This window comes from Cervus canadensis, chromosome 3, assembly GCF_019320065.1.
Source record: "Cervus canadensis isolate Bull #8, Minnesota chromosome 3, ASM1932006v1, whole genome shotgun sequence".
In the NCBI taxonomy this organism is placed as follows: Eukaryota; Metazoa; Chordata; class Mammalia; order Artiodactyla; family Cervidae; genus Cervus; species Cervus canadensis.
The window spans coordinates 73270127-73287393 of record NC_057388.1 but is presented as its reverse complement, the minus strand read 5'-3'; the positions used below and the strand labels follow the sequence as shown (position 1 = coordinate 73287393).

The following is a 17267-nucleotide window of genomic DNA, read 5'->3' as shown; positions in this document are numbered from 1 at the left end:
AAAACTTGACATAGTTAAATTTTTCCAGTTTAGAAACAAGGGCTTGGGTGTTTGAAGGTGTTCTTTGCTGCTCTGCTGGAGATCGGAGTGGGTGACTGGCTGGTCCACCGGTGTGATTACAGGAGGTGTCTGCTGCAGGTGTTCAGTGGTACTGCATACATTCAGCAACAAGATGTAAAGCCAGAGCTCAGAACCCTCTAATCAAGCAGGTCCTCCCAGATCTTTGAAGGAGGGAGGGAAGAAGTGAGGGGGAGAAGAGAAGAAAAAGACAATTGTTTTTTGACAATTGTTTTAATATATAAAGTCCATTCCCAGGAAACAAGTCCTAGTTTGTATGTGGAAGAAAGGATGCCTTTTAAGTGAAGTGATAGCACTAATAGCTACTGAATCACTTCAAAGCAAATTGGACTTTTTGCCTTTAAAATGTAGTGTTACTGGGAAATTTAAATGTGACTACAGAAAGTCAAGTCAATCTGGTTCATAACATCATTCCAAGAGGAAATATCAGAGGTAACAAAAAGCAGGGGACCTTTTTTGAGTTCCCAGTTCATTAAAGCATTGTGCTTCAAAATGTCATGGTTTTTAACTTAAACATGATAACACATTGGAAGGGGGGAAAAGGTTGTGAACAGTGGTCAGCTTCCCAGCTTAGCCCACAGAAGTGGTAATGATGAATGTAACTTCTCGATAACACTGGGTCTGTAGGCTAAAGCTTAATTTGGATTTCAGGTGGTGGACTCAAGGCTGGTCTCCGTGTTCGATGCCAGGGAGCTGGAGCTGGTGATCGCTGGCACGGCGGAGATCGACCTGGCCGACTGGAGGAACAACGCCGAGTACCGGGGAGGTGAGCGAGCGGGACTTGTGATGGCTCAGCTCCCACAGACACAATCCATCACTTCTTAAAAAAAACATGGTTGATTTGAAATTGACATAAGAAAATTAACCATTTCTTTTCTGTTACATTTTATCATTTTTTTTTTGAAATATAGTTGATCTACAATATTCTGTTAGTTTCAGGTATGCAGCAAAGTTTTTCATTCATATGTATATAAATTATATATTTTCACATCCTCCTCCAATACAGGTTATTATAAGATATTGAGTATATGGTTAAAATTAACCATTTTAAATCCACAAACAATAAATGCTGGAGAGGGTATGGAGACAAGGGAACCCTCCTACACTGTTGGTGGGAATTCAACTCAGTATAGCCACTATGGAGAACAGTATGGAGGTTCCCTAAAAGAGCTAAAAATAGAGTTACCATATGATCCTGCAATTCTACTCCTGGGCATATATCCAGAGAAAAACATGGTCCAAAAAGATACAAGCACCTCTGTGTTCATTGTAGCACTGCTTACAATAGCCAAGACATGGAACCAACCTAGACGTCCATCAACAGTGAAATGGATAAAGAAGGTGTGTTACATAGAGACAATGGAATATTACTCAGCCATTAAAAAGAATGAAATAATGCCATTTGCAGCAACATGGATAGACCTAGAGATTGTCATGCTGAGTGAAGTAAGTCAGACAGAGAAGGAGAAATATCACATAACATCCCTTATATGCGGAACCTAAGAAGAAATACAAATGAACTTATTTACAAAAAAGAAACAGACTCACAGACTTAGAGGACGAATTTATGGTTGTCAGGGGGGAAGAATGGGGAGAAGAGATGGTGAGAAAGTTTGGGATCAATATGTACACTCTGCTATATTTCAAATGGGTAACCAACAAGGACCTACTATACAGCACAGGGAACTCTGCTCACTTATGTGGCAGCCTGGATGGGAGGGGAGTCTGAGGGAGAATGGATACATGTATGTGTATGGCTGAGTCCCTTACTTATCCACCTGAAACTATCACAGTATTGTTAATCGGCTACCCCCCAATATAAAGTAAAAAGTTAAAAAAAAAAAAACCATTTTAAAGGGAAAATCGCAGCAGTATTTAGTGCATTGCAGATGTGGTACAACCATCCCCTCTCACTAGTTCCAAAACATTTTCTTTGTCCCCAAGGGAAAACCCAGGACCTGTGAAGCAGTTGCTCCCCATTCCTCTCCCCACTCCCCATCCCCAGCAGCCAGCAGCCATGGGTCTACGCGGAGTACCCATGCTGGATATTTCATATAAAGAGAATTATACTGTTTGGCCTTTGGGGTCTGGCTTCTTTCACTTAGTAAGGTTTGTTTGTGTTATAGTATGAGTGTTTCATTCCTTTTTATGGCTGAATAATATTCATATATATATATATTCCTTATGTTCAGTTCAGTCCCTCAGTCACGTCCAACTCTTTGCGAACCCATGGACCACAGCACCCCAGGCCTCCCTGTCCATCACCAACTCCTGGAGTTTACCTAAACTCACGTGCATTGAGTCAGTGATGCCATCCAACCATCTCATCCTCAGTCGTCCCCTCCTCCTCCTGCCTTCAATCTTTCCCAGCATGAGGGTCTTTTCCAATGAGTCAGCTCTTCACATCAGGTGGCCAAAGTATTCACCTTTAACATCATTAAAGTATTCACCTTTAGCATCAGTCCTTCCAATGAACACTCAGGACTGATCTCCTTTAGGATGGACTGGTTGGATCTCCTTGCAGTCCAAGGGACTCTCTCCCAAGAGTCTTCTCCAACACCACATTTCAAAAGCATCAATTATTTCTTTATCATCCAACTCTCACATCCATACATGACTACTGGAAAAACCATAGCCTTGACTAGACGGACCTTTGTTGACAAAGTAATGTCTCTACTTTTTAATATGTTATCTAGGTTGGTCATAACTTTCCTTCCAAGGAGTAAGCATCTTTTAATTTCATGGCTGCAGTCACCATCTGCAGTGATTTTGGAGCCCCCCAAAATAAAGTCAGCCACTGTTTCCCCATCTATCTTCCATGAAGTGATGGAACCGCATGCTATGATCTTAGTTTCCTGAATGTTGAGCTTTAAGCCAACTTTTTCACTCTCCTCTTTCACTTTCATCAAGAGGCTCTTTACTTCTTCTTCACTTTCTGCCATGAGGGTGGTGTCATCTGCATATCTGAGGTTATTCATATTTCTCCTGGCAATGTTGATTCCAGCTTGTGTTTCATCCAGCCCAGCATTTCTCATGATGTACTCTGCATATAAATTAAATAAGCACGGTGACAATATGCAGCCTTGACGTACTCCTTTTCCTATTTGGAACCAATCTGTTGCCCCATGTCCAATTCTAACTGTTGCTTCCTGACCTGCATACAGATTTCTTAAGAGGCAGGTCAGGTGGTCTGTTATTCCCATCTCTTTCAGAATTTTCCACAGTTTGTTGTGATCTACACAGTCAAAGGCTTTGGCATAGTCAATAAAGCAGAAATAGATGTTTTTCTGGAACTCTCTTGCTTTTTTGATGATCCAGCATATGTTGGCAATTTAATCTCTGGTTCCTCTGCCTTTTCTAAATCCAGCTTGAACATCTGGAAGTTCACGGTTCACATATTGCTGAAGCCTGGCTTGGAGAATTTTGAGCATTACTTTACTAGCGTGTGAGATGAGTATGTAGTGACAATATAAATATAAAATAATATCACTTTTGAAGACTACAAAAAACTTGGCCTTATTTCAGTACATGTGCAGAGTAGGTTCTAGTCCATGCCTTCCCCCCAACTCCCTACCCTCTGTTTCCAACCTGGACTTCCCTTCAGGCGACAGTAACCTCCAGGTCATCTCTGGTGTAACTCAGCATAGGTGTGTACCAGGGAACACCGCCAACCACAGGCCAGCTCTGGAGCTGGGTCACGTGCTGCCAGGAAAGTGTGTCCTGCTTCCTGTAGAACTGAAGCCCTGCTCACCTCCATCCTGATTTGTTGTAACAGTTCTGTCATCTCTCCAAATCCAATGTCTAACTCCTCCTAATGCTTCACCTTCATGCTGCCAAACCAGTCTTCCTGAAACATTCTTTTCATGAGGCTGTTTACCAACCCGCAAAACAAGCAAGCTCCTTGTCCCTTAGAGAAGAGGTCTTTGAAAGATTTTTTACGCTCAAAACCCTTTCCTCACATAAAATATTGCAGAGACGAAATGATAGAGGGTGAGCCAGGAGCCCACCATCTCAGGCCCTCTTGTCTCCCCGATATACTCAGCCATGTAGGAGGAAACCTCTGTGGAACCGCTAGGCCCTTGCTGGCTTGGAAGGAAAGCCGCCAACCTAAGGCATCAGGTCACAGTGTCTCTGCCTAGCTATCAAGGCCTCTAAGCCCCCAGTAAGGTCCCTCAGTCCTCAGCAGCAGCCGCTCTCTGCTGGTCTAGTCAGCTTGCTGTTCCCTGCATATTTATTCTTCGTTCTCATCACTATAACCCCTCCTCCACTCACACAAGCCTTCACATGCTTAACTCACACCTCTGAAGTGAGTTACACCTTCCGTTTGATGAAGCTGTCCTTCTTTCTGCCCCAGCCCAGGCTTCCTTCTTCATCTTTGAGTCCTTGGTGCACTTGCAGTCTATCATTTTCCTTCAGTGATTGCTCCAAGCCTGGTTTCCGTACTCTCCTGTGGGGCCCCATACTTCTTCCATGGGCCCAACTCCTCTCAGCCCAGGGCTGGTCAGAACACAGAAGCTCTAAGGGCATCAAGGGCTGCGGGGAGGGCCCAGCATCTTCCGTTCACCAAGATTGACGTTCACCTTTCTTACGTCCTAGATGCTCCCACAGTACCTGGTTACCAAGAGCTAAGACATCAGAACAAAGACAGTATGAGGAAATATCCTATTCATAGAGGTTTTGTCCCTTCAGAGCCCCAAACATCTCTGCCAGATCACACTACTTGTTGTGTACATTTATCTCAGGCAGGAAAGTGACTCCTGGGGGCCCAGTTGTTTAAATAGAAAGCAGACATCTCTGAGGACATCCCTGAGAACATAAAACCTTTTTGTAAAATGCCTCTTTTCTCAATTGACTTTTGTTTTCTAACTTGACTCAGTTACACAAATTGTTTCAGACCTACCTGAAGGCCACCACCAGAGAAATGAGCAGATCTAGAGCAGCTGTTGAGTTCTTAGCACATCTGATGTATATTTCATCTTCCCCCACCCCTGCTCCCCTCTCCGCATCCTCTTCGTCTCCCTCCTGCTTCCACTTAGGTTATCATGATGGGCATCTCGTGATCCGCTGGTTCTGGGCTGCGGTGGAGCGTTTCAACAACGAGCAGAGACTCAGATTACTGCAGTTCGTCACAGGAACATCAAGTGTGCCCTACGAAGGCTTCGCAGCCCTGCGAGGAAGCAATGGGCTTCGGCGTTTCTGCATAGAAAAATGGGGGAAAATTACATCTCTCCCCAGGTATGGAGCTCCCACCCACCTTCAGGAAACCTGCTGAAGAAGGCCAAGTATGCTGTGTTATTTGAGCTTGAGCGATCATCCGTAGGGATGGAAATCTTTCCTGCTGCCCAGTGTATTGTTCTGAGTCATTAGTGAAAGGTGTGGGGGAGAAGTCTCAGGGAAATGCATGTAGGTCATTTTTTGATCACTGATGGTATTGGGGTTATTGGTTTCATGGTCCGTGGGTCAGTCATATGTGGCCCAATTTAATTTAAAGAGGAATGTCTTGCCTGAAGGAAGGGGGATGCCCAGAGGCTTGAAGCCCAAAGTGGCCCTTCCAGCACTGAGTCTGCACTTCTGTTGTTACTGACCAAGGTTCTTGGACTCTTTAACCTATATAAATTATAGAAAGAGACTAGAAATCTATAGAAAGAGACTAGATGAGAAATTCAGGCAGAGGCTCCTGCTGCAGCATAAAGTGAGAACAAGTAACAGGTCCCTTTGCTCACTCCACCAGGGGGAGTGAGCTGGTCCCTTAAATGGCATGGGGGTGGGGGCTGATGGGTGGGGTCAGGCTGGAGCAATGGCTTAGGTGGTCTGCCCACCCCCTTGGTAGTACTGTGTGCCGTCCCCCACTTTTGCTCTCAGCACCTCAGAAATGGCAATTGGGTTTTGGCCTTTTTGTGTCTTATTGTTCATATTCACCCCCCAGCTGTGCATATTGCAGTTATTTTTAGTTTCTTTGTGTTCTGTTGCTCCAGGAGATGTTCATCCAGGTGCAAGTATTGACATAAATGGTCCCAGCCTGTCTCACTAGGGCATATCACTTGATACATGGGGAGTTGTGTACATATTGTGTTTTTCCACTATGTTTTAAAACATGTGCAGACAAAACCATATGTATCTTGGGTCTCTACAGTGGCTTCTATACAGTAAACTATCAAGGAAATTATTGTGCGATAGTGCAGAAAAGGAGGCACTAGAGCTCCAGGCAGTTTAACAATATCGTTTCCCTGCGCTATGAGTTTTCATCCCAACACTTCCTCCATGCTTTCTGTGCCACTTTGGATGGCCTATTTTCCTGCTCAGTGAAATAAGGAGCACTAAAGAGAAGCTTCTGTGTAGCTACTAAAGTCATAAATCCCGCTCAGCAAATAGAAGAAAAGATCGATCCACATTACTCTCTTCTATGATATTTTTTAATTGTAAGAGAAGATTCATATTTAATTCAGCTCTGTTTCTACTTGGCCTCTGAGATGTTTTGCTAATCCCTTTTGTGCCAGGATTTATTGAACTATAATTTTTATCTAGCTTTCCCAGACTTTATAGCATCCTGGAGATAATTCATGATGAGCACAGGAGGCCCAGGAAACAGCACACGCCCAGCTGGTTAATAACAGCCTGAAGCCTTGGGGCGCTTTTCAGCCCTGTCTTCACCCAGTTAGATCAGCAGACCCTCAGTGCTCATTTGCATGGTTCTGCTGACAGCTAAGCCTCCTAAATGAAGTCTGGCAAGAAAATCAGGCTCAAAAGGCAAGATTTCCATTTGTTGAGATAGGTTTGAAGTATTAGGTTCTTTGGAAGCATTTTGCTTTTACTTTAAAGACGTGAGTTTGAGTCACATCTGGTGATATCCTACTCCCAGACTGAGCACCTTGGTGTGCACGTGGACGGGGATAAGGGAGCTACACAATGCACCTGCCCAGAGGGGCTGAGTCTAGGGAGGAACAGAGCCAGATGGTGAGTAGTTACAACCCCAGTTGGAATCAGAGGCGAGCAAAGAAGAGACAGTAAAAGCAGGGATGCTATGAGGTTGTAGGACAGAGACCTAATCCTGACTGAATTGACAGGAGAAGATGTCACAGAGAAGCTGGCATTCAGATGAGCCATGAGGGGCAAGGAAGGGCAGAGGGGATTCCAGCCTGGAGCAACAGCAAGAGCAAGGCCTGGAGGTGGAAAGGTCAGCTGTGTTCAGGAAGGAGCGCCAAGCAGGCATGGAAGACAAGGTGTCTAACATGACATTTGCAGGGGACATGGTTGAGAGAGCAAGTTTGGTGAGCCACAGAGAGAAGACTCCGTTGAGGAGTCTGTACTATTATTTAGGAAACAGAAGTCGTTGCTTTTGTCACTGAGGTCAGAAATTGAGTTTAATTACATATATGCTCTGGGAAGCTTTGAAATTTGTATTAATCCTATCAACCCACACAGAGAACTAATAGAGTGGGCATCCTTATGAAAAGGAAATGGCAGCCCACTCTAGTACTCTTGCCTGGAAAATCCCAGGGACAGAGGAGTCTGACAGGCTACAGTCTATGGGGTCTCAGAAGAGTCAGACATGACTGTGCAACAAGAACAACACTGACCTTCTGGGCTAAGGCATCCCTAAAAACGTTGCTGTGCTTCAAGCCCCAGAGAGGGTTCCTGGGGGAAGCAGAGTCTTCATCCTGGGGCAAAACGGCCCTAGGAAGTGCTGAGAGGCCTCCAAGAGGACAGTGAAAGTGACCCTCTGAGTATGAACCCCCAACTAGTCTCGTATCTTCTGAAGATTCAGGAACCTGGAAAGTGTCACCTAGGGTGGAGAGAAAGAAATAGCCTCTGAATTCCTAGAATGGTAGTTCAGAAAGACCTGGCCAGGCCATGTGGCAGGTGGCAAAAGCCCAGGCAAGCAGGACAGCCAAGCACCCACGGGGTGATCCAGGGCTCTCCAGAGACTGTGAGCCTCAGGTGCACTGCCCGCACTCTGAGGAGAGATATTCTAGGCTGCCTTCTCCTCAGATCTTCCCTCCAGAAAGGCAGCTGGCCTCCTAGATGAGGGAGCCAAATAGCGTCACACAAAGCCGTGCATCAGTCCAAGTCCTTGCCCTCTAGAGTGTGTGGGAGTTAGAACAAAGACTCTGCGGCTGGGTTTATAGTTTTACAGAGCCTGGTGAAGAAACTTCATAAATCACCGTCACTGGAGCATAGGCGGGATGAGATGGTCACTAGGGCTAAGGGCAAGGAGCTGGCAGCCCAGGGCTCTGAACAGTCAGCCATGTGGACTCAGAAACTACACAGTATGGTGGGAAGATCTGAAGTGAAAAACATTTAAGCCAATTACCAGAAATGTTAACAAATGTGTTCCTCAGGAGGTCAGAAGGTGCGGAAGGTAAATCTAGATCACTGATGGTCACACGTGCTTCACACAGAGAGAGGGTCCCTTTACGCCCCAACCTAGTAAAAGCAGGCATACTCCTGAGTATGTATCTGAAATACTAGTTCTTCAAAACAGTTGGTGCTTAGTCGTTAAGTCATGTCTGACTCTTTTGCGAACCCTCAGACTGTAACCCATCAGGCTCCTCTGTCCATGGGGTTTTCCAGGCAAGGATACTGGAGTGGGTTGCCATTTCCTTCTCCAGGGGATCTTCCCGACCCAGGGATTGAGCCCACGTCTCCTGCATTGGCAGGCAGATTCTTTACCCCTGAGCCACTGTAGCTCATCCTTATTATCTATAGGTAGTAGTCTCTATTTTCTACCCTGTCCTATTTGTTAAAATAAAATGCCAAACAAAACCTGCAGTTTGAAGAAAAAATTTACCTAAATGGCATGAGATTCAGGGGAGCAGAAATTTTTGATCAAAAATTGAAAAGTAATGATCTAGAATTGGCAATGGGGAGTGAAAAAAGTATTCATCCATCCACAGCTCAGAATGCAGCCAGGTGAACAATGGCTGTCTCCACTCATGAGGGCGAGAACGCTAGGGCTTGTAGGCCAGACCAAGAGATGGGAGAGTTTCCTCACTGTGAAACTTGGAAAGGAAAAGCTTGGAAGGAAAGAAGACTTGGGAGCTGGTCAGGGTGGACACAGCACAGGCAGTTTGGAAATAGAGTAAAGGAGAGGACGAAAGCTTAGGGGGTTACATTTCAAGCATGGACAAGAAAACCAGAATTATGAGTCAGGGGCAGGTGAACTGTACTAAAATTCTAATATGAACATGTTTCACTGCAGGGGTAAACTGAGCCCAAGCCCAGGATGGAGGTGGAGACCTGGTTTTGGCTTACTCTATAGCAATGGTTTGAGAGGGTGGAGGCAGGAAAGGTGATTTTGTCTCCCCAGGGGACATTTAGCAATGTCTGGAGACATTTTTGGTTTTTGGGTGGGGGTTCTTCTGGCCTCTATCAGGGAGAGACCAAGGATGCTGCTAAATACCTACAAGACACAGGACAGTCCCTCCTAGTGAAAAGTCATCAAGCTCCAAGTATCCATGGTGCCTGAAGCCCTGCTCTTTAGGCTGATGGGCTACAAAGGAGGCATGAGGGAGCCATTGGGAGTCCCTGTGATAAACTGACAGCCACTGAGAAATTGTCCAGAAGTCAAGGGAGAGAGATGTTCGTAGGAAGAGCTGTCAAATGCTTTCAATGAGCTTGGGGAGGTGGGCATAGAGAATGCACCTCTGGATGGGGGAATCAAGAGGTTGTTGACAAATTTGGAAAAGAGTAGATTTAGCAGTGATAGAGTGAGAACCTGCCTGGTGACTGAAGCTGTAGTTGGGAAGTGGAGGAAGATGACATGAAAAGGAGACATGGGGACTTCCCTAGGCATTCTAGTGATTAAGACTCCACACTTCCACTGCAGGGGACATGAGTTCGATCCCTGGTCAGGAAAGCAAGGTCCCGAAAGCCAGGTGGTGTGTCCAGAAAAGGGAAAAAAAAAGCAAAAAAGACACAACTTAAATAACTGACCTCACAACTGGCTATACAGCCAGCTACAGTGGGTAGTGACGCTGCCCCTTTTTGTTATAATATTTACTCTGAACCAACCTTAAAGTGGTCTCTACTGCAGAGAAGCAAGACTGACTTCAGCCCTATCTTGGTTCACCTTTTGATCAAAAACTTGGAAAACACTGAGGAGACAGGGAGATGAATTGTGTAGATGACATGGATTAGAAGTATCACAGATAATACTGTGATGGATTACAATCCAAATCCAGCATGATCTCAAAATGCTGGAACCCCAGGATAATACCAACAGAGTGCAGTTTGACCCAGCACAACTGATCAGATCCAGTGGAGTTCCAAAATGTCATCTGCACAAATATGAGATGAGGACAGTTCATTTGCCAGCAGGCAGGTGGAAAAAGCCAAGAGTCTGAAGTCCTCACAAGGGGTACACGGTTCCTAAAATCATGATTGCAACTGTGTTTGCATTATTAAGAAACTCTGATGCTTAAATGATGATTCATGGTTTACGAAAGGCACTTGTGTGTACTCTTTTCTCACACCAACCCTCTGATGTGCACGACGCATGTATTATTACCCCATTTTACAAGTGAGAAAACTGAGGCCCACAAAAATTCATTGACTTTCCCAAGGCTGTAAAACTAGTCAGTGACTGGACTGCGATCAGAATAGAGGTCTTCCAAAGTCTGGTTCTGTGCTCCCTCCATGCCCCACCTTACCCGAGAGCACTGGGTCCAGTGCCCAGGAAATGATGTGCTCAGTCAGGTCCTTGGTGCTGTCAGGATCACATAGAGGGTAACGAGGATTTAGGAATGCAGAATCCAATCGTGATTGGATAATGTTTATTCATTCTAGATTACTGACTAACATGTATCAATATCTAAGAGCTAACCAAGGCTATGGATGAATGCAGTGAGAGCAGCTCTTGTTCAGACTAGGTCTTAAAGAGGTGCCATTTGCTAAAGTTTCAGTTTATTCCCAGAAATTAACTTTTATAGCATCAATCTGATCCCAACTGTTTTGTAAATAGATGATTCTTTTTCTGTATTATTTCCACTCATGAGTGATAGTTAAAACCAAGAAGATGCTGTCTGCCTGTATCCTGTCCCTGGCTTTTGGAATTCAGCCAGTTTCAAAAGCACACTTGGCATTTTTCTGTCCCTCTTAACTTAGTTGGGCTTCCCTGGTGGCTCGGTTGGTAAAGAATCTGCCTATAATGTTGGAGACCCAGGTTCGAGCCCTGGGTTGGAAAGATCCCCTGGAGAAGGGAATGGCTACCCACTCCAGTATTCTTGCCTGGGAAATCCCATGGACAGAGGAGCCTGGGCAGAGGGCTACAGTCCATGGGTCACAAGAATCAGACCTGACTTAGCAACTAAAGCACCACCGCCACCACCAATTTAGTTGGTCAGCAGGGTATAGTCCTGGTCCACACATTGGCACATGGCAGGGAAAGCCATTCTTCGTCTAGGCCAGACACTGGCCCACAGCGATGGGCCTGTAGGATGACGAACATGACAAAATAAGCAGAATCCAGGGCAAGTGGCTCTAGGATGCTGCTGGCCCCCAGGAAGGAGTATCCCACAAATGCAGCTTTTCTTGGAAATGCAGCATCTTTGCTCCAGGCTCCACAAGCCCCACTGTGAACTGTAAAGGAGTCAGACCATCTCCAAGACACACCTGCCTTGATGGAGCATTGGATCTCAGAGTTCCAGGGTGTCCATTGGCATCTCTAAGTCAATGCACAGGGCTTACAGAGGCCCAGAAATCAGAGTTGGGCAGGGAGACTTGGGAATATGACTCTAATACTAATTATGTTCTCTGCCTCCTTCACTGACCACATCCGGCTTCATCTCTTAATTGTAGAACGTCACTGGTTTGCTAGTACTGTGCTAGTATAGTGTGGTTTGCTTCCAAATGCAGACTCCCCCAGGTCTAGGTATTCTAGTCCCATAACTGTTCTGTTTGCATCTGAAAGGCTGTGGTTCTTTGCAGCGCGTGCGTGGTGGTGCTAAAACACAGGTCCACTCCCTTTTGGTTCACTTTTTGACTCACAGACTCAGACTGACCGCGGAACGAGCCACGCCAGCTGTGCCCGTGAAACAAGCACCCTGACCAGCCTTTTCTCCCCTGTCCAGGGCACACACATGCTTCAATCGGCTGGATCTCCCGCCTTACCCCTCGTACTCCATGCTGTATGAGAAGCTGTTAACGGCAGTAGAAGAAACCAGCACCTTCGGACTTGAATGAGAAACTGGCCACTCCCCTGACGTTTTCCTGGCCAGTGACCTCATCCTTTCCCTTTCCCCGAGTCCACTCTCCTTTGATTTTGGTATTCTGTGATTTTCCTTTTCAAACCAAATCAGGATTGACGAGCTGTGCATGAAGAATTGCCTTCTTCTAAGATCTAACCTTCAGGCTTATCTCCTCTACTTTCAATGAACTGCTAGCCTGTATGCAATATTTAAAAAAACAGCTGTCTCAAGGTCTGTGTATATCTCCACATACCTCCATTACTAACAATGAAATATGAATGCAAGTTATGCTACACTTGACCAAATGGTAATAAATGTTTACTTCCATTTCTATGATTTAAGGGGAAATTTGAGCATTAAGCATTCCAAGCTTTTCTATACCCATGTCTTCTGAGCAGAACCACCATTTTTTTTTTTTTTATAATTTCTAACAACCAACTTCAGAATAGGAGCTGATCAACTCTTTCTTTTCTTCCCATTCTACTTTTCCCTGGGCATCCAATCCATCCAAAAACAGCAGTGGCTAAACCGAAATTTTGATATATTCAACTCATGATTTGTATGTGTCATTGGCCCCATCAGCTGGAACTAGCCTAGACATATGGTGCAAATATCACACTTTCCAACCAACAAAGCAAGAAAAACACCTCCTGCTGATGCAATGCAGGGCATCCCAATGGTTGTGGGGATTATGGTTCGACTTGAGTTCAGAGAAGTCTGGGGGTGGGGACACACCCCCTGTGAGCACCCACCACCCAAGAAGCACAAACTTGTGCACACGTCCAAGAAGGAGATCGCATTATGTAGCATAAACAACGAGGCTTCTACCCCCATGATGTTGTATAGAAGTGTTGAAGCAAACAGGAGAAAGGGGGAAAGGACATCAGGACAATTTAGAAGGACATATTCAGTTGCTCTGAATACCTGGGTTCTGTACAGTTTTATTTTGCTTTGTTTGATCACAGGTCTCTTTCCCAAAGGAAAAAAAATGTCCTGATAATCTCATGACTTCTGTTCAAGCCAAATAATTACTTGTTTGGCAAACAGACTTTTATTTCAACTTTGATAGCGTTTTTATTTTTCATGTTTACTTTTCAGTTTTCCTTCACCATGGTGTTCAAATTCCTTCACATATGATTGTCCACAGGGACCACACTAAATCAGAAGCTGCAGAGAGCGATGGTGCTTGTTAGGGATCAAGGGCAAAATAATACATCTCCTTCCTCCATAGCAATCCTCCTGGAGCAGAGACCTAACCCCCCAAAGGCACACCGATTTGTGTCAAATAGGGATCCAGTTTCTTTTAGCATTCAGTAAAGAGACGTCTCAGTAAATGTGGTGTTTCAGAGTAACAGTTGCAGGCTCCAGAAACAGCCTGACCTCTTGATTACGTTTGGAAGAAACCCAAACATGATGGTCATTTGCTATTTTTCTAATGTTGTTATCCATGTCCTCTGAAATATGTTGTAAAAGAAAGTGTTTTTCTTCACTGGGAAAAGAAATGTTGAAATGTTACATTGTTGTCCTTCAATATATATTAAACAAGGGGAAAATGTGAGAAACATGGGCAAGTTAATTTCATTTGGAACCATGTCTTGTGTTCATGTGGGTTTGTGTCCGGACAATGCATCGATTGTGTTCCCTGCCCTCCATAAGTAAACATTCCTTTAGTAGGAATTAGAATGCCCAGTACCCCTTGCTGCTATGTACCTGTGGTCCATCAAGGAATATGTATGTTACAGAAATCTGGCCTTCTGTTGTCGTCTACAAAGAATATTTACTGACATTGGATGATGGAATGTGTAAGTTCCATAAGGCAGAATCTAAAGGATCTGTATAATTCAGGACACATCTCAGCATCTGGAAAGTCATGGATTCCAGTGGAGCTATTATTTATGAAATCAGGACATAAGGATGATGCAAATCATTTCACCATCCTATATAGAATAGTATCTTTAGTAAAGGGAGCATCTTTCATTTTTAGAACTTGGTGTTAGATATATGTAAATACTTGTTAATTCAAGCATTCAGTTCTTTTTTTTAGGACTCATATGTTAGGCTTTGGCAAGAGAGAAAGCTGTTCCAAAATGGAACCTGTTCCCAGGAATCTTCACAATTTACACAAATATCTAATTAAGCTATTAACAGATTAACTGGTGTCTGTTCTCCCTAGTACAGAAGGAACAAGGTATCCTAGAAGATATATATAGATAGAAAACTTACACATGAATGGTTTTCAACTAATTTCTCCTTATTCCTACTGCCCTGCCCAATGCCATGGTTCAGATATATCCCAGAAGCATTACAGGAACAGTATTTCATAAGAGTATGAAATTTCAGAAAGAAATACTGGTGTCAGAGTCCCTGAAAGACTGTGAAGTGTGCTTAGTAGGTTGCCAGTTTCCCTACAGCCTTGCACAGACTCCCTGAGGAAGGAAGACAAAGACGACAGACAGTTGTTATGGAAAGATCTTTATTTCTCTTTGTTCCAGATTATGCTTCTTTACTTAATATATGTATAACATAATATGTATATATATGTAATTACATGTATAACAAAACAGCTATATGACTCAGTTATGCTCTTAATTTTACCATATGGAGGGGCAAACCACCCCAAATCATGTAATTCATAATGAGCAAGATAGAGCTCACCCATTTGTTACCATGTATAATTTATTTTTAAAGTATTTGTTTTCTCCATGGAGGCATATTATAAAATTAATCACCTTTGAACCACGCTTTCCCTAAAACAAGATCTTTTAGAGCTAGTTTTAGTAAGAGTATATTACCTTTAATTGGGGGACAAAAAAAGTAAAGAAGAGAACACATGTGTCAATTTGAAAAATGCTTCAAAAATATGAAGTATTATAATAATTTTGTGTATATTCCATTTTATTCTATTATATGAAAATGATAATCTAAAAATAGAAATGGACTCTGCAGAGTCAAGAGAAGTACTACAAAGCTACTGATTTCTTTGTAATTCCTCTGTCCATAAGCTGACCGTGGTTGTGACAGGTTTTTGCTACCATCACAATTGTCATTCAAAAAGAAAATTAAGAAAAAGGGGTATACAATTTGTTGGCAGGCTTTGAATATGCAGAATCTCTATCTTTTTCTCTTCTAACACATGATCATATGTCATCCAACAGTAAGTGCATTTGTATGACCAGCCTGCAAGCTGGACCTTCCAGAACAGTTCTAATGTTAGATCTGTGGCACCATCCGTCCATGTGTCAAATCACGTGTCCCAAATTTGGGCTCAGAAAATTTCTCAGTTGCCACAAATGTTTTCCCAGTCAAGGTAAAACACTTTCAAATGAAAGTAGTTAGAACTTTACATAACAAATGTGGTGCTTTATTATTATTATTACTATTATGTACTTCAGTGTTCATTCTTAAAACTACTGCAATACTATATCATCAAAGTCTGGGATGGATGTTCCAACCATCATAAGGTCCAAAAGAGAACGTGTTATTTTCCTGTTAGTGACATGTAGTCCCTTTGTTCTAGTAGAAAAAAAAAAAAAAAGGTGCCTAGAGGTAGTAGTTAGAGTAAATATTGTTCCATTAGCCTACTTCCTGCAGCTTCCAATTTACCTAAAGAAATGTCTATAATGATTTTGTTCAAGTCTTTGTTCTAGACAATAGCAGGAGAAGTCCTTGTTCTTGGGCTGATTTTGCTTCCATCGACAAGAGAAATGTCACGTAATACTCAGGCCGAGCTTTCTCTTCCATCCTACCACATTCAAGGAATGTCAATAAACACTTTGGTATGGCATTGTGTGTGCTCCTTATTGCAAACGGATGGCTAGGGTCATGCACAGAAATTGGTATCATGCCTCTGCTCTCGTTGAGTATAGGCAATAAAACAACACAGAAGACTACCAGCTGCTATGGTAAGTACTCCCCTGGGAAAATTATTTATCAAACAAGCATAATAATATGCTCACAAGCACAGGTTTTGTAACAAATTCCTGGTGTATGCCATTTAGAATGGCACACAAAGAGTGAAATTAAGGGGTGACCTTTCTGTTGAACCAGGCATCCACTGGCTTATTGATTCCCTACCTGTTGAGATGCTTCTACCAAAGCTTCAGGCCACAGCCTGATACCTGGTGTGACCCCAGGACAAAGTTTAGCTGTAAACAAAAATGTTGTGTCCAGTGGCATATACCATGACTCCCAATAACGCAGTGATGTTCTCTTTTTATCTCCTTCCAAATTTCTAAAAGAAAACCATGTGACTCTCACTGGGTGGTCAGAAGTTGATTTATTCTTTGAGGAAAATATATTTTATTCTTAGAAAAAAGTATGGGTAGAATTAAGAAAAGGAAAATCCTGAGAGATCTCGTATTGTTATTATACCCATGCTGGGTTTATGTTAGACTCATTCAAACTGAAAATAACTTTTCTCTTAAGAAAAAAAATTAGGCTAGACCATCATTGACAAAGAGGGGTAGATGATATTATTTTGTGTTTCAATCTTATCATTATTCTGAAATCAAGATTAAATTTCAGCTCTCCTGATTTCTATGACCATACCTTTCCAGGACACTGTGCTGATAATTCATTAATTATATACTGAAAAAAAAAACAACCAAAAACCTTGACACACAAAGCTTATACTCAAGATGTGGTTTAAATGTAGAGGACTCTTCTCTAACAGAATAAATGGAGTTACAGAAAGTTGGGATCACCTTTATCAGTACAGTAGGAATCACGTTTATAGCTGGGGACAGACACTTAGATACTTTCGTCTGTCTAGTTTATCTTGGAAACAAGGAATAGAGACCAGGAGAGGTGACCTGCTCAAGCCACTAAGCTTTATCTTGGGAACAGAAGTTATGCCCTGTCACAAAATATCCCTTGGGGTCCTGGGCTTCTGAAGCTAGCATAACTCTTCAGAAATTTGCCAGGAAAATAGAAGAAACAGAACCAAAATCTACCATAGTGGATGTCAGGAATCCACAGCCAGTGAGTATTCACCTGCTACATGAG

At 43.3% G+C, this 17267-nt stretch overlaps 1 protein-coding gene across 4 annotated transcripts in view; it reads left to right on the top strand.

The window, feature by feature from the left end:
* Positions 1-16047, top strand: part of HECW1 (HECT, C2 and WW domain containing E3 ubiquitin protein ligase 1) — a 443461-nt gene extending 427414 nt beyond the window's left edge. For all 4 annotated transcript variants that reach the window (XM_043463510.1, XM_043463512.1, XM_043463511.1 and 1 more), the window contains 3 exons: positions 730-844; positions 5115-5313; positions 12147-16047. In XM_043463510.1, coding sequence (XP_043319445.1) covers positions 730-844; positions 5115-5313; positions 12147-12258 — 426 coding nt within the window. In that variant the 3' untranslated portion in view covers positions 12259-16047. The remainder of the gene's footprint in view (positions 1-729; positions 845-5114; positions 5314-12146) is intronic.
* Positions 16048-17267: the final 1220 nt, after the last annotated feature.